Here is a 17,802-nt window from a genome sequence, read left to right as displayed (position 1 = left end):
CCAGCTACTAATCATTATTAGTATAGTATAGTAATGTTTTGTTTTATTAATTTGGGGTTTTAAATCAGAAGGTTGGAGACTTCTTGGAGACACAACATTTAATGTTAACATAAAACTTTTAATAGGTTTGGTGTGTATGTACATGTGACAGTTTTAAGGCGTCTACAGGCAGAAGTTTACTTACAAAATAACATGCATGATTTTTTTTTCGATAGCACACAGGTGAGGACCAAAGACAGCATCGCTGCCATCCTGTGGTGCACAGGAAACACTGCTCATTAAAGAGAAGCACGATTATGTTTTTCCTGTATTCCTCAACAACGATTCAACATCTTAAACTGCGGCATTTTTTAAAACAGTCATGTCTTCTTCTTTTTTTTTGTTGTTGTTGTTTTCTTGTTTTTTGAATAGCAGAACTTGGGAGGCTAAAACCAAAACACACTATTTCTCATGTTCACACAAACGGGCAGCAAAAAAAAAAAGAAAAAGAGGAAGTGATATGGACAGTACAGCTTGTCTATATAAAAAAAGAGTTTCTATTTATATATATATAAAAAATATTAAGCAAAAATTACTCTTTTTTTCAGTTACTGGGTATTACAATATAAAATATCTCTGAAGCTTTACCGCTGTCAAACTGACTTTGTGTTAATGTTAAATATACGAGCAATGAAAGTATGTCATGCAACAAGGAAAAAGCATTTCTCGCAATCTCCCCTTTCTGGCCTCAACTTCCCTGTTTGTGACTCCTTCCAAACTTCCTCTAGAATCTCTAAAAGCAAAAGGGAAATAACCCGTGATGTACAAAATCTGATACATTCTTGAAGATCTAAGCTGAGTATGATGTGCAACATTTAATTACAAAGAGAGAAAGAAGTCATTCGTCACATCACTTCTTCATGCCGATTGTTTCATATGTGTCCGTTGCATGAGGAGTGAGACCCTGAGGGGGAGGATGAGGAGAATTTCAGTCCATAATTCATTAAATATAATTATAATAATAATCCAGCATTCAACTATCTGCTGGTTTTCTTCTCTTTGACATGTTGATAGCACAACAACTCACCGTATATATGCCCTCTTCAACATTCTGACAAGGAAAGAGGAGAGAAAAATGTCAGATACAGTACAAATTAAAGAAATCGGACATTGTAATGACGGGGTTTTTTGGTTCTTAGTAACTAGTTAGAGATCTGAGGAAAAAAAATAGAAGCCAGTAAGCAACACATGAGTGGCTTAGGCGGTGCAGAGTTTGTGGCTAGCAATAGGAAATTAATAGACTTAAAGAGGGGGTAAAGCAGCGCACCAGTTTTGCATGAGAAAAAGAACACTATCTATCTCTGTATCCTGTGCAAGTCATATTTTTGACAGAAAAAAAAAAAACTCACTGAAGCTGCTGCTTGTGGATTAAATTTAGAACTACGGATATTTATAAAACTGTCTTGGCTTCATGTAAATGTTAAATGTCCACATAGCTAAAACCAGATTCTTTGGCTCTACCTGTTCATTTTCTAAACCTTCCCAGAGTGACAGATGTCTACACGAGCTCGAAAGTAAGCGGAGTAGTAAGTCCTTAATAGAGATTTGGATTAAATATGTCATAAACTAAGTAGATGTGGTTGTATGCGGCTATGGTGTGGCAGCTTCATCCTTCAGTTTCTGCTCCATTTTCAGACCTCGGGGTTTGTCCACTGAGGTTTGACCTGGCCAATGAGCTCATCTTTGTCTCTGGTGAAGTTCTGCATTCTGGTTGTTTACCGAAACGCTACTTTTGTGCTGTGGTGTGTTGCATGTGTCGCTGCTGTCTGCAGTTTAGACAGTGTGTTGCTTCTTTGTGCCTGTGTCAGTAAGGTATGCACTTGTGTGTCTGCATCCATTCTCACCCCCTTCGGCTTTCCTTTCCCAGCGGCCTCTTTAGCATTGGAGATCTGTAGAAGGCAAAGTTAGGGAACATTAAAGAAAAACGACAGTAACGTTTTAGTATAACCCTAAAGCTATGGTAAGCTATACGTGCATTTCCTGTTGACACTTTAGAGTTAGCAACATTACACACGCTTTAGATATATCTTCTTTCGTTTGTCACAAATAAAGGAAGTGCAGTGCAGTAAGATAATGACCAAGTACTTGTGCTGCAAAAATAGTTTAAATCTAAAATCATCACTGTCAGCATGTAGAAGTACCACAGTCAAGAGAATATTTTTATAACCATCTTAAGAATTTGTGTGCTTTACTTTGCTGATGATAGCCTACTGTAGATACATTTCAACGTTCTCTTTTATGAGAACCATATATTAGTGTGGATGCAGGCTTCTACAAAGATATATATTTATTTATTTATTTATTTATTTATTTATTTATTTATTTATTTATCGTATGCAAACCTTGACTTTGCAGTAGAGAGCTGTCAGGATGATGCCGTACAGAAACAGGATGCCATCCAGGATATAACAGATCTGGGGCTCAGCAAGAGCGGCTGAGAAAACACAAGGGAATGTCGTTAGCAGATTAGATTAGATCATATATTCATTTAAAATGATTATATATCATTGATATATCACTTATATCAGCGATAACACGGTTTTGTTGGGTAATGGCGCTGCCACCACTTTAGACTGAGAAACAGCGATGGCAGCCATGACTTGAGAAATCGGAAACCAAGTTCTGTGCAACTGCAGAACGCTGTCTGTCGGTCAGTCTGCAACATGTAACATGTTTAAATGTATCCATAAATACATTGAAATAGTATAAGATATGGGGTATGTTGCCTTTTTTAATGCTGTGTCTTATCTGTGCTCTCAGTTGATCGACTACTGTGATTAACAAACAACATGGGAGGAAAACTTCAAATATGCACTACAGAGTACTCAACAGATAGTTTTAACTCTATAATCATTCATATTGCAAAAATTACAAGCAAACTGTCTACAAATAACTAGAAGGACTGGGTTGTATCTTTCAATGACCAACATCTGTCTGACTGACTACAGAAGATACAACAAAAATCCTTAATGTTGTTATCTGTGCTCTCAGTTGATCGTCTACTAAAAGAAGTGTGACTAACAACCTGCATGGGAGGCAAACTTCAAATATGTTCAGGCCTAAAGTTTAAAGTGAATAAGAACCTACGCTACAATATTCAACAGGCTCTTCTCGCTGCGCGTTTACCACATAATGGAAGCACCGAACAGTACTCAACAGATAGTTTTAACTCTATGATTATTTAAAAACCTCTTTTATCTTGCAGAAATTACAAGCAAAGTGTTGACAAACAAAAGGACTGGGTCATGTTTTGACATCAAACATCTGACTGACTATAGAAGATGCAACAAGCGGCCTTAAAAAGCATTGATCTTACATTACAGTACTTTGAAGGTTGTGTGTAATTTCAATATTGCACGATCGTGTCATATTCAGTCATTTATAATCCATAAAAGTGTTGCTAAATCTAAAACTGTTCTGGATATAAGAAATTCAAGAAATTGACCTTTTTTAAAATAAGTGGTTTTTTAGAATTGTAGATAATTATTGCCCAAATAATTCAGTTTTTGTACTAGTCTCTTTTTTTTTGACAGCTACTTTGTTTTTCATGGAAGTAAAACTTACGTGATTACAAAGATACCGTGTAACTTTAGATTGGGTAGATGAAAAGAGAAGTTTTGTCTTATGACTCCAAAAACAGCTATTGGCCAGTCAAAGCACGGAGGGTTGGATTTCCTCAAATTTGCTAAATTCAGATGGAAAAGATGAGATCATAGCAAGAATTCATCACAAAGTCTGAATGGTTTATAATTAACTTTTAATAATGGCTTTTCTTATTAAGGCCTCATTTAAGTCACTGGACACTGAAAGTATCTTATGGCCTTTAAAACTTTGATGTGTACACAGTTATTCAGATGAAAGGATGATGTCTTCATTGTGAATTTCCCCAGACAGCTAACGTCATTTTGGTCTGTCCCTTCCTTCACAATTTGTTTCGCTCTTCTCATGAATTCACTTCTCTAAAATCTCTGATCACATGACAGCTGTGCACACAGAGACTCGCTTCCAAACAGTGTGATGTAAACCACCACTAAATTTCTGCCACACGTGTAACAGACATGCTTGCTCTCAGGTGTATCCATTACTTTTGCATGTGATCTTAAAATGTTGCTGTTTATCTTTACTTACTTGGCATCTTTGGTTTTTCATAAGCAGTGTTGGGTTCTTAAGAAATGTAAGTCGCCTGACAGCTATTGGTTTGATAGTGACGTAGTGACACTTTTTTCTTTCCTGACTTCTGGGGCATCAGCAGCGAGAATAGGATTTCAAAATAAAAATAAAAATGACTGAGACCCTTTTCCTTTTCTTCTTTGTGCATTAGAACAACAAGGTGCTCGTAGTTCTGATTCTGGGGGCATCAGCAGTGAGCACAGCAATTCAAAATAAAAAAGGGAAATTACTGAGACCCTTTTCCTTTTTTTCTTTTTGCATTAGAACTGCGGGGTGCTCAGGAAACATGAAGAGATTTTTTTTCTTTAAGAATTTTATACAAGTTGTTGACTAGCTGTAGGCCGCTCAGATGGAACCATGGTCACATTATTTAAGGTGCAAATGTCTCTTAAGCCAGCGGTCCCCAACCTTTTTTGCGCCACGGACCGGTTTATGCCCGACAATATTTTCATGGACCGGCCTTTAAGGTGTCGCGGATAAATACAACAAAATAAAACTAGTACTGGTACCGAAAAAAAAGAAGATTTATTCATAACACACGTGAAAAGACACAGGAAAACAGAGTTAACAATAAAAATGATAACAAAATAACGCTGAAAACCAATAAAAACCCTGAAAACTATACATTTCACACCTGAACCTCAACTCTCACGGCCCGGTACAAAACGACTCACGGACCGGTCCGAGGCCCGGGGGTTGGGGACCGCTGTCTTAAGCGGTTAATCTGTTCGGTTTTTCAAGACAAAAAAAATGCAAACTGCAAATGTTTAGGGATAAAAGTACGAAACTGTTCCCTGCTACCTTCTCACTTATGTTCTTTAAATAAATAAAACATATTTTTTCTTTAAAAAAAAAAAAATCTCATAATCCACACTTGCATAAAGACAAACATCGACATTTTACAACCATTAAAAAGTCAAAAAAATATCCCAGAATGATCTCACAGCAACTTCACCAGACGCGTTTCCGTCTGCAAAATTAATGGCCGATTTAGGGGCCGACAACCTGTACGTGTTTCAGCTTAGCCTGTAAAAATGTGTTTATTTGATCCCATTAACTGTTGGTTGTATTTGATTAAAAACTAAACAACAGTGTGATTTTATTTCTCTTTTACTTAACAAAAAAAAAAAGAAGATTTTTGCACAAACACTGTCAGAGACAAGTTTACCATATTTGGAGGGAGCTGAATTTGTTACATACGCAGAAGTGGCTGAACAAATGCAGAAGCTGCTACTGGCCATATAGACCAGCATCCACACCCCTTGCCACAAGCAACAAACTCAGCAGGGTCAGTTTCTCTTCTCACAGGAACTAAAATGTGGTAAATACATCTGCTGCCTACACTGAGCGGAATAAGGCCAAATGTCAGAAAACCTCAGTGTTCTCTAACTTTCGGTAAACAGGATAGTGTAGTTGAAAAAAATGCTGTTTAATTGAACAGCAGTGTTGAATCTAGTCAACCACATAATGAAAACACATCATGTTCGTCCTGATTAACTTTACAGCTCCGTTCAGCTGGTCGTACCCTAAAACTGTTCATTTTTCTCGGAAACTGAAACCAAGCGCGAGATCTCTGGACATTAAATCTGGCGATATAAAAACAAGCGTTCCAGTATTTGTGTCAACTCACCGGCTCTCCCAAAACACATCCACAGAGGAATGGCCACCAGCATTTGGTTCCTGCACCACCCAGCCATGATAACACAGGCTCGACACGGATAATCAGCTCCTTGAACAGTGAGCAAACACGACTGCTTGGTGCGTTTTTTTTTTCCGCTAAAGACTTCGACTACTGCATACCCAGCTTTACAGCTCAGAGGGGAAGTTGTGGTCTGAGCTCTAAGTCCATTTGTCTCAGATCTCATCAGACCACTCCCCCTGTTAACACCAACCAAGAGGAAAGACTTCACTCAGGCGTCGGTGTCTGCTGTCATCTTTAATACTTTATTTGTTTTCAGGCGGCACAAGAGCATGGAAAGAAAAAAAACAGGGTGTTTTAGATTTACGAAGCTTTAAGATGTCAACTTATTGCAGTGGGACAAAGAAAACAGATGCGTTTACTGTTCAGACATAAAATATTTATTAGGTTGATTTGGGCATTGTACATGAATGGTGATAAACGAAGCCGCCTGTCAAAAAGCTCACTACAGTGAAAAGAGAACAGGAAGAGAGCCCGTCTGACAAGATAGTCGTGTGACAGACAGAGAGAGTCCTCGCTGGGGGAGCGACACATTAAGAGTATCGCTTTAACGGTCCACCTCTCCAAACACTATGTCCTGCGTACCTGCAAGAAGATAAACAAAATGTGAAGCAGCTCCGTTTGCACGCTCGCTTCTGCATGTCTGCAAGTATTTAAGTTATTGTGACATTCTCACCAATGATGGCCACCACATCTGCCAACATGTGTCCTTTGGCCATTTTATCCAGACCGGCCTAGAAAGAAGCAAACATGAAGTAACATTTAGAGCAAGTGAAGCTTCCAGTATGCACGAGAGCACAAAAGTTGCCTTAATTCATGAGATTATAGCCTCGAGTTATCACAGTAACGACTCAATTAGTTTGTTTATGCAACTTTAAACACATTTTTACCCTTGTAAACCCAAATTCTAATGACGACGTTCAACTGCATTAGCTCGTTTACCCATGAGCTAAGACGAACAGGAAGGAAGCTGAGGAGAGCTTTGGACAAAAAAAAAAAAAAAAAAAACTGCTCCATAACGCTTAATAAAATATAGTTAATGAACTCAAAGTAGCCTAGAGGACAAGCCGTTAAATGAGCTGAATAATTGATGGTGGGAGTATTTAATATTTCACAGTGTCGTGTGAGATTTTTAAGTACGCACCAAGTGAGCGAATCCAGGGGCTTTGATCTTGCAGCGATAGGGTCTGCTGGAGCCGTCTGAAACCATATATACACCAAACTCTCCCTGCAAGCCACACACACACACACACACACACACACTCCAATAAGCATATTACACCACAACAAAGTTCCATCTAATTAAAACTCAAAAAGCCTTAGTCGTACACTTTCATGACTGCACAATTTGTCCTTATACTCTACACTACATTGAGTGCTCTCACCTTAGGTGCCTCTACAGCTGTGTATGTGGCCCCTGGGGGGACCTGGTAGCCCTCTGTGTACAGTTTAAAGTGGTGAATCAGAGACTCCATGGACATCTAGCAATTTGTGGGGGGAAAAAAAAGCATAAAAAGAAAAGAGCATCAGTGTATATTGAGGGAATGTTAACATTACAACAGTGAGAGGAAGTACAGGTGGTTTCCAGCCTTAAGTGCAGCCAAATTTAATTGAGTTTTACAATAAAACTGTCCTAACTCTGAAAAAGGACGAGTGAACACAAATTAACAAGAAACTGAAATAACACACGAGTGATGAAATACAGGGAAGAATGTAAATAGCCTGCAGGCTGCACAGTGAATGCAAAAGAGGAAAGCTCTCTACTCAACACACCTTCATCTCAGACCTCTTAGGCGGAGCCACTTTGGCATCATCCACCTTTATCTCGCCCTCTGGCATCTTGTTCATCGCCTGGTGCATGATCCTCAGGGACTGCCTCATCTCCTCCACTCTGCACAGATACCTGTGCCGCACACATACACACACAAGTAGCAGTAAACCACAGGACTGATGTTGCTCTACGCCGCTACACGATATACACCTCAAACACTCTGCAGAGAAGGTGGAGGGCAGACGTTAGCAGCTCAGTCTGGCGTCATCATGCTCAGAGTGCATTACACAACTACAGTACTACAGTATAGTATAGTACAGGAAATCAACCTGAAGGAGAAAAAAATAGTTCCCAGGGCCATTTTGACTGATTAAAACAGAAGTGGATGTGTTCCACTCATGCCAGTGAGACTGGTGAACCACAATGTGCTTTGTACGCAGCCACATGTTTAGTCACTCCAAGAGGGTGATCAGAAAATAGGTCAAACTCTGTGGACAAACGAGGTCGCCAACTTCTGCCGTCTGTGAGTGACGACTCATTCTGATTATTTATGCTGCATTCATGAAAACCAGGAGCATCGAGCTCTCACCGTGTAGGCACGTAAACCAGGATTCCTTTTAAACACAGTTGGCCAATAATGTCTCTGTGAAGTTTTCTGTTGCTGGGCTGAACATCTGAGTTTTAAACTGGGTGACATATTTACTGCTAAATTTACATCGTGCTGCTTTGATCAGAAACAGAGATATGCGCCATGGCAGCTGCCGAGTGGTAAGACCTGGTTCTATATGCAGCCTTTTGTAAAAAAGAAACAGATAAACTCACATAAATCACAAGTATTTCATTTCAAAAAGACTAAACTGCTCAATAATAAGAGACAGTAGAAGAATATTACGGAGCCCCGCAGGGGACATGGGAGAAAAAAACAATTAAGACGGACTTTTGCGAGATCTCGCAAAACAAACTCGGGATCTCACAAAAGTTTTAGCCGCATTCTTCGGAGGCCGCCAGCTCGAAGCCGACCGGGAGGTCGAGGCACGATGTGCCGGGAAAGCGGTGTTCCTCCCGGCTGTAGTAGGTCTCGATCTCCCGTTAGCTTCGAGCTAGTGGGTGTCAGATCTCCGAAAACGTCGGAGCACTTTTGCAAATATGTGATGTCTTGTAAACCGAGCAGATATCTGACGTTTACACAACTACATTCACGCCTCAAAATATCTTAAAAGTGTATTTTGTGACCCAGAAAGTAGCTGCCGCCATTGTTGGAATGCGAGATCCCGAGTTCGTTTTGCGAGATCCCGAGTTCGTTTTGCGAGATCTCGCAAAAGTCCGTCTTAATTTTTTTTTTCTCCCATGTCCCCTGCAGAGCTCCGTAGAATATATATAATAAAGAGACCAAATATTCTTCTGGTGTGCTCATGCCCGGGCTGCTATAGAGAAGACTCGAGCTGTTTGTCTGGACGAGGCTTACCTGTCATAGCAGTCTCCTTTGCTTCCAATCGGAACGTCAAATTCCACTTCATCGTACTTGTCATATGGCTGAGACTTCCTCAGGTCCCACTTGATTCCAGACCCTCGTAACATGACTCCACTGGTGGTGGGAAAAGCAGAGTGACGCATTTCAAGGTTTACAAAAACATGTATTTCTAGCAGCTTCCAGAAGGAGAGTATTTAAATGAATTATACAAACTGATTTAAGAAGTTTGTGGCAGATTGCACCATTATTAAGACTGAAAACACGTGTTTGTCCTGACACAGCAGTGTCACTTCCCTTTAGGAGGGTTTGTTTATTCATTTAGAAAGCTGATATATTGCTATCTGCATTAATAACAGCTGACTACTGTGCAAGTGAAGCCACCATTGTCATCAGTGTAACTTAATTTCTAATATGTCAGTGAACTTTCATTTATGGGTTACCTGAAACCGTAGTTGAGGGCCTCCTCAGCAGAAACCACTCCGATGTCCACAGTGCGATTCTTCCAGATACGATTGTTGGTCAGCATCTGCATGAAGGAAATCCAACATGAATGTCACTTTAAATTTACTGCATCCACAAGCTCCACACGCCCATCGTGCTCGAGCTCGCTGAGAGCTCGTGGAGAACTGAGGAGAACATGGAGTCATTCACCTCTTCAACTTCATCAATCCGAATGGAGAAATTCTTACACCACTCATAGATGTCATCCATCAGGCCAAGGGGCAAATCCTGAAACATATTCAAATACAACAATATTATACGGATCTTTAGATTTCATCTCTCATCCATCTATCTATATCTATCTATAGATACATTTTAAAAAGCGGGTTTAGAGAAGTGTTGAACTTTCTAGTTATAAAAATGTAATAAATTCTTCTACCTGATGTACGCCACCAGGCCTGACGTATGCAGCGTGCATCCTTGCTCCAGACACTCGCTCATAAAACTCAAACATCTGAGAGGAGACAAGAATTAAAGACTTAAAGAGAAAAGAAAAAGAAAAAAAACACACATTTCCATGCACAGTAGTGTCACAGTTTCAGGATTAGTGGCAAAACTCAAACTGCTCTGTTGCAACACATACATACGCTGGATTAGACGGCCTATTTTAAAAGAAAAGCTACAATCGTATGTACCAGTCGATCGCAGTGATAGGTTATCATTTCACTGATGAATGCTGTTACAATCAAACCAACCTCATGTGTTTAGAATTTTATTAAGCCTGAAAAAACTCTTTCTAGCAGTGGGAATGTGATAACCATCAGTTATTTAGGAAAATGAAAATGTAATGTATTCTAACAATTCACTAAAACATCAGTGTTTCTATCATTTTCTGTCTATGACTCAATAACCAAATTATTAGAATATTTCACTTTGAATTTAAGTCAGTTACTTTTCATATAGTATAAATACTGTGTGCTGCTCAGTCAAGTTCAGTACAGTCAGTCTTGACAAATGTCCAGAAAGCACCATTTAACAGGAGGCTAAGCCACAGAAGGTCACCGCGGATGATGGTGGCTGTTCACAGAGTGCTGTGTGTGCAACAGGGATGACTGCAGCGTTGAGATGATTGTCAAAAGAAGTTGATTCAAAAACTGAGGGGTTCTTGGGAGAGACAACTGAGACTCTCAATGAGTAGACCGAGGCTGGTGCCACTGCAATCAAGTGTCTAGTCAACAGACACCGAATGCAAGATTTTTGAAGTTCAGTGTGAAGTTTCTAGACTTTGATTATTCGAGGTACCGTTGTTTTATCAGCATATTAGTATTATTAGTACTTTATGCAACTGTGTAGCTGTAGATTTTGGAGGACTGCGTATTCCACCTGTTGTCAGGATTTATGATGATGCAGTTTTCATTTCACTAACACCAAATCCTTTGATGACCACTTACGACTGTGTTTGCTTGACTTGGCTGAACCCCTTAGTGAATCTGTGGGGTATTGTCAAAAAGAAGATAAGTAACACTCTGACCTAAAAACACAGACAACCCGAATCTCACTATCAAAGCAACCTGGAATTAAGTGACATCACAGTGGAGCCACAAACTCCTCATTTCATGCTACGCTGGATACTGTAAACCAGGATTCTCTTCAGATCATCACATTGTATCGCCAGCAGAAGATTCAGACTCAAACGGCTGACTCATTTTACAGTCCTGTCATTTTTGGGACACCTTCAGTGACTCAGTGAAAATGTGAAGTCAGACGTGGCCCACATCCTGACTCATACACAGGATATTGTTGAGTAAACACCTGAAGAGCTGGAGGTCACTGTGCCACTAACTGATGAGAACATAGCTACTGTTTATGAATCAAAGATACAGCGATTTTGGCAGCAGGCTGGACTCAAAAAACTAGAACAGTCCCCAGATTAGAACCACAGTACACCATGTGATTGTTGTTCCGTTACCTTCTCTCGCTCCTCGAACATCCAAAAGAAGGGAGTCATGGCGCCAATGTCGAGAGCATGCGTGGTGATGGCCATGATGTGGTTCAGGATGCGAGTCAACTCTCCATACAGCACTACAAACGACACAGAACAGAGCTCAACAAACTGGAAACAAGTTCCAGCTGCTCACTGGTGAAGTTTTACTTTACTTTGAGTTCAACATGTTTTGTTAACGTCCACGTAAAATAAAAATAAAAAATCTACTTAACCACTTTAATGCTTCTTGAAATTAGATTGGTGATTACTTGGTCAAACCATCAATCAGATAAAAAAGCTCCAGGAACACTAACTGAGTGCTAGAACAGATGGCCTGTTAGCTCTAGATTGCTCATATGTCAAGTTAACTCTTCACAAATAGAGCCTAAACATTAAAGACAGGTACACAACAGTCAACACAGTTGTTGATGCTTTTTGTTGCCAGACACGACTTTAAAGTGATCCTCTTTGAAACAAAACTACGACTCTGATCCTTGGTTCTCACTGTTTCCTGTTGAGGAAGAATTCAAGCAACCAACCAGATAGTTACTCTCCACATTGGAAAATGTAGTCTTTTCAGATCTTCAAGTTCATGTACGTTGTGCAATTGTGGCTGCCTGAGCTCTACCAGAAACCTCATTTGTTCCGTACAAGGCTAAAGGCGAGAGGCACGTGTCTGTGGCACAGAAACACACTGAGCGTGACAACATCTCTGTGCAGCCTATGCGGTGAACTTTGTAATGGACCAATAGAAGACAGTAGCAGCGCTTATGTTTAGTTAGCGCCCCCTAGTGTGTCGTTTTTAACTGCATCTTAAAGCAAAGGGTCAAAAACAAACATACCAGACAAAGAAAACTGCAGTTGGAAACTCAAAAAAAATGTAAACGTTTGTTAAATGCTCATGAAATCAAGCTTTAAAAGTTTTTTTTCACCCAGTGAAGGTCTTACACTTCCAGAGAAAACAATGCTGAGCAAGTACCATGAAGGTGCACAACATTAAATTAGATTCATCTTACAGTAATAACAATAATGTAATGTATACTTTATTAATCCCCATAGGGAAATTACTCCTCTGCATTTAGCCCATTCACTCAGTGAAGCAGTGGGCAGCCACCAATCCAGCCCCTGGGGAGCAGTGTGTAGGGACGGTACCTTGCTCAGGGGTACCTCGGGGTAGCCGTTTAGTGGATTCGAACCCCCAACCTTCCAACCACTTTACACACCATCCCTGCCCCTAGCTAAATTTATATTTATTTCATTTATAGCATTTTTATTTGTATTTTTTTCTCTAAATAGAAAATGGAAAAAAAAACACAGTTTCCTTCAGCTAAATATACAAACTAAAGATTAAAAAAAAATGTAGATATGAGTACATAAGTGCAAACTACATTGTAATAATTTATAAAATGCAAATTTGGCATTAATAGTGGTTAAAAAAAGACTTCCAGAACAATGTTTTTTTAAAGATTTTTTCTTCAGGAGTTTTCATATTTGACCACTTATGCTCAGTACCTCTGATCCACTGTGCACGGGATGGGGCCTGGATGTTGAGCAGCTTCTCCACAGCCAGAGAGTAGGCTTGCTCATTACACATCATGGAAACATAGTCCAGGCGGTCAAAGTAGGGCACAGCCTGCAGCAGAACGTGTTTTATTTAAATGAGGATGGTTACAAAAATAATACAAACTGCCACTACACTTACATGCTTACAAAATAATTTAACAGGTATATAATGGCTGGAAGTTGGCAAGTACAAAGATCACTTAAGTCATCCCATTGTTCAGTACCTGCAGGTATGTCTTATACTCGATTAGCTTTTCTGTGCCACGATGCAGCAGGCCAATGTGTGGGTCACATTTCTTGACAGACTCCCCGCTGAGCTCCAACACAAGACGCAGCACACCGTGAGCTGCAGGATGCTGAGGGCCAAAGTTAATCGTCAGGTTGGACACCTCCTTCTCTGCAGGAGGATCTTTGTCTGAAAAACAAAGAGCACAAAACAGCAAACTAAAGTTCGACCAGTCTGACAGACCAGCACATTTGTGTTCATCAAACAAATAACCATAATGCGGAACAAGCTGCCCAAACTATGAGCACATCTTAAATCAAGTGCACCGTGGAAATAGAAACGCGTAAGTCAGACACTGAATGCCTGCCTCCCATCTTAATGAAGGCTGGCAGACAGAAAACACAGAGGACAAAAATGGAAATAAGTCAAAAGTTTTACCGTTCTGTCTCTGCCAAAGTCTGACATGATACATTTAGACTTGGACTGTGTTCAACTCTCCCGCAGTCTTGGCAGCTCATTATTTTCCCTTTCAGTTACAATTAAAAGAAAAAAGTAATATTTGAAACGAGTAGATGTTAGTGAACAGCAGTCTTTACCATTCCACGGGGGCGGTGTCCACTTCTCATTAACAGCAGTGGGGTACATGACTGCACCAGCGAACTGCTCCGTCCACTCCACATCTGGCTGCCATTGTTTCTGCCTGTGAAACACAGCAAGGTTATTTTTAATGCGATGTAGGTATCAGGCTGGGTGGCGACCTTTTTCAGTGCTAACACGATCCTGCAAAAAGGTGGTGCCTCAGGCTACCTGCATGCTGCTTAAAGCCTTAACCTCATTATCAGATGTTATTTGGAACTGAGCCTGCCAACCTGAGGACTGATCGTTAGCGGTAGCTCATCAAGGAAACATGCAGAGAGGAAGGTTTTCTTCATGAAAAACAAAATATGTCAATGATTCAGTAGTTTGGAAGGCCACCTTTTGCAGAACTTAGGTCAGGTAATTGTTTTGTGCATCACTTTATCACTGTCTCATGACATTGTAGAGGACTTTTGGCCAAGTTTTTTTTTTTTACAATGTGGCTTCAGATCATTGAGGTCTGCAGGCTCTCCTAAGATCTCCCGACACAGTGTTTCAATGAGGTTGAGGTTTGGACTTCGAAACTTTGTAGATTTACTTCTGTGACTGGAACAGCTGTCCCTCATTTACTCATTTTAAGTATTCACTCATCCATTCAGAGTCAGCGGATGCTGAGGCGAAGAATGTGCAGAGGTCACCAACTTTCTGCAGAGTTCAATGGGCTTTGGATTAGCTAAAGAACAGTGCGTAAAGACCTTCATGGAATGGGTTTTTATCGTCGAGCAGCTGCATTGCGTGGTATAAAGCTCTCCATCCCTGGAAACTAGAGCAGTGGAGACGTGTTCTCTGGAGTGACCAATCACACTTCTGTCTGGCAATCTGAAGGATGAGTCTGGGTTTGGTGCTTGACTGGAGAACGGTACTTGTGTGACTGCACTGTGCCAAGTGTACAATTTGGTGGAAGGTGGATTATGGTGTGGAGTTGTTTTTCAGGAGTTGGGCTTGGCCCCTTAGTTCCAGTGAAAGAAATTCTTAATGTTTCAACATATCAAGACATTTTGGACAATTTCCTGCTCCAAACTTTGTGGGAACAGTTTGGGGATTTCCCCTTCCTGTTCCAACATGACTGTGCACCAATGCACAAAGCAAGGTCCATAAAGTTTGGTGTGGACGAACTTGACTGGCCTGGATAGAATCCTGACCTCAACCCGATAGAACATCTTTGGGATGAACTAAAGGAGAGACTGAAACCCAAGCCTTCTCGTTCAACATCAGTGCATGACCTCACAATTGTACTTATGAAAAAATGATCAAAGATTCCCATAAACACACTCCTAAACCTTGCGGAAAGCCTTCCCAGAAGAACTGAACCTGTTACAGCTGAAATTCTGTGCAGACATAATATTAAATCCTATAGATGAATTTCATATGTGTGTGAAGGCAGATAAGTATGTATGGAAACACTCTTATCTACGCAAAAACAAGCGCACACTCAAAACTACCATCAGGTTTATGAAATGTGTGCACCGGCCTATTTTGGTCTTGCCATTGTGTGTATGTAAGTAAATCAGAATCACTCTGAACCAGCAGGCCTGTGCACTCTGCATACTGCCAAGGCCCCATGTCTACATAGGGAAATACGCTGACCTCCAGGTAAGTAGAAAAAGTGGTAATAATGCAAGAAAGAAGCCTTCACTTCCAATCTGGTAAGAAAGCAGGAAAAAGTCCAACTGAAGACACTGAAACAACTGTACAGAGGAAGCCAGAAAAGGTACAGCTTTCCAAAGACTTTGCATGAGAGCAACAACAGTTCCCCTGAGACACTCAGTGTGGCTCAAATGAAAAAGTCTGAGGATCAAACTTGACATGAAAAAAGGACTATCAAACTACAAGGAAAGATGGAAGACAGGTGGAGGACAAGGAGCACGTGACAGTCTGAAACAAGAAATGCATGAGAAAAAAACCACAGATCCTCCAGAATGTGTGGGACAATGCCAAAACTGTAAGTGATGTCATTCAGCAAATCACTGATTTGTGCATGAACTTACATACTATTATTAAATGATAATTAAATCTTGTGGGGGGTTTCAGAAGCAACTTTGCAAACTTTTTCTCTGGAAACTGTCATGAATTTAAACACTTAACATGCTAACTCAGGCCTGTACAGTCTAAGATGGAGCTCTTGGGATTTTCCAGTTCCTCTGAGCGCTGCACAGCCTGACCGTGGATTGCAATCGTTGGGACTTCCACCCCTGGAAAGACTGTGGCGTTGTATTAACACACCTGAATGCTCTAAAACTAGCAAACAGCAGGTGGATCAGTTATTCAAATGCATTTGATTAGCACCATCTGGCTGCTCTGTGCCCTCCCAACTCCTATAAAAGTAGTAAGCATGTACATGTTTTTGACAGCACTGCATGAGTCCTGCAACAGACAGCCACGGTAATAAAATAGCACGTATTAATGCTGAATATTGCAAATATACAGAGGCATAAATATGTCAGTAACTAGCATTGCATAATGCTAGTTACAGGTTTATGTCCCCCTGAATTTGGTTCAGAGACCTTCTGAAGCCCTGAGCTGAGTTAAACATAGCGTACTACACCTCCAAAATCATTTAAATTATCTATTTATTTTCATCCTTGTGCCGAAACCTTTAATTTTCTGTCTATGCGTTAAAACCATTTTGACCTCGCTGACCATGACACACCGATGTAGTAAACACTGACACACGCTGACAGCAGATCTCCAGATAACCCGCCAGTGGGAGATGCTCACCTATCCTCTAAACAAGCTGCTGAGGGCACTCGTTATAGCCCAGCAGCCAATAAATATGTTTTCCATTTAGTTTCATAGTACTAAACTGCACAGGGCGAGCCCTGCGATGTTTTATAGAAGCAAAGCCGGATTGTGTAGCGTTTTGCTAGCATGAGCCTCTCGGCATGCATATCTGTGAGGAGCTAAGCGAAGACCGTCATGAGGACAAAGATAACTCGTGGTTTGTCTTTTTGCTATCATACCTGTTCTGCAGCAGCGCACAGCCAGGGCTCAGCACATTATGGCCTAATAACAATTTTGTTGAAGGACGTCCGACTTTGCTAAGCGACCTCAACATTGTGGCCGCCATCTTGGCTGTTAGACAACCTCCGGCCAGTGACGTAGAAGAGTTTCCTCTTCTGTGGTCGTGGTGTCGTGTTTGCCACCTGTCGGTAAATGTAGTTCAATTCATTGTTTTCTATTTTTATGTCTACGAAGATTTAAAAATATAAAGAATTATTAATATTATATATATATTATAAATATCTTTTATTAAATGAAAGTAACAATTTAATATCATAACTTACATTTTTACATCAATAATACCACATCTTGGATCATCTACATGCCAAGTCCTGGGTTTGAATCCAAAGTGAGGTCTTTTAAGTGGATTTGGCATGTTCTCCCAGCTACTCTGACTTCCTCTCACTGTCTACAAACATGCAGGTGGTTAATTTGTACTGTATCTTTATTTTGAACATGTTAAAATAGTACAAAAACAGAGAAAAACAAGACAAACAAACAAATCAAATCAAAAGGAAAACAAAACATTAATAATAGTAAATAACTTACATGTTAATAAAGGAACAGGAAGATGCATAAACGTATTTAATCCCAATCCATTATTTAGTAACTAATAGTTATACTAATAGTTAATTGGTTATTCTTAATTTGACCACAGGCATGAATACAAGCTTGAACGGTTGTCTGTCTCTCTGTCCTGGATGGATATTGCACTTATATTATCATACAATGATGCATCCAGTCAATAATTCATGTGCAGTCTTGGTTGTATTTAAACTTAACTATAATTAGATCCTAATAA

The 17,802-nt window shown here is 40.2% G+C and overlaps 2 protein-coding genes across 2 annotated transcripts; both read right to left on the bottom strand.

Moving 5' to 3' along the window:
• Positions 1-97: 97 nt before the first annotated feature.
• On the bottom strand, positions 98-6,150 carry fcer1g (Fc epsilon receptor IgFc epsilon receptor Ig). Its single transcript, XM_085138110.1, has 5 exons — positions 5,840-6,150; positions 2,382-2,473; positions 1,884-1,928; positions 1,067-1,090; positions 98-943 (listed from the first exon to the last, which is right to left on the bottom strand). Exons 1-5 carry the CDS (start codon positions 6,072-6,074, stop codon positions 890-892), a joined length of 450 nt encoding a protein of 149 aa, XP_084994236.1. The 5' UTR covers positions 6,075-6,150; the 3' UTR covers positions 98-889.
• Positions 6,151-6,265: 115 nt separating this feature from the next.
• Positions 6,266-17,109, bottom strand: ndufs2 (NADH:ubiquinone oxidoreductase core subunit S2). The gene is made up of 14 exons (XM_085138056.1): positions 16,961-17,109; positions 13,961-14,064; positions 13,363-13,553; positions 13,088-13,208; positions 11,561-11,673; positions 10,031-10,105; positions 9,802-9,879; positions 9,591-9,676; positions 9,145-9,264; positions 7,682-7,811; positions 7,294-7,389; positions 7,053-7,136; positions 6,585-6,642; positions 6,266-6,493 (listed from the first exon to the last, which is right to left on the bottom strand). Exons 1-14 carry the CDS (start codon positions 17,065-17,067, stop codon positions 6,456-6,458), a joined length of 1,401 nt encoding a protein of 466 aa, XP_084994182.1. The 5' UTR covers positions 17,068-17,109; the 3' UTR covers positions 6,266-6,455.
• Between the last annotated feature and the right edge of the window lie 693 nt (positions 17,110-17,802).

This window comes from Neolamprologus multifasciatus, chromosome 3, assembly GCF_963576455.1.
Source record: "Neolamprologus multifasciatus chromosome 3, fNeoMul1.2, whole genome shotgun sequence".
Classification (NCBI taxonomy): Eukaryota; Metazoa; Chordata; class Actinopteri; order Cichliformes; family Cichlidae; genus Neolamprologus; species Neolamprologus multifasciatus.
The sequence above is the reverse complement of the archived record's forward strand: the minus strand, read 5'-3'. Positions and strand labels throughout refer to the sequence as shown.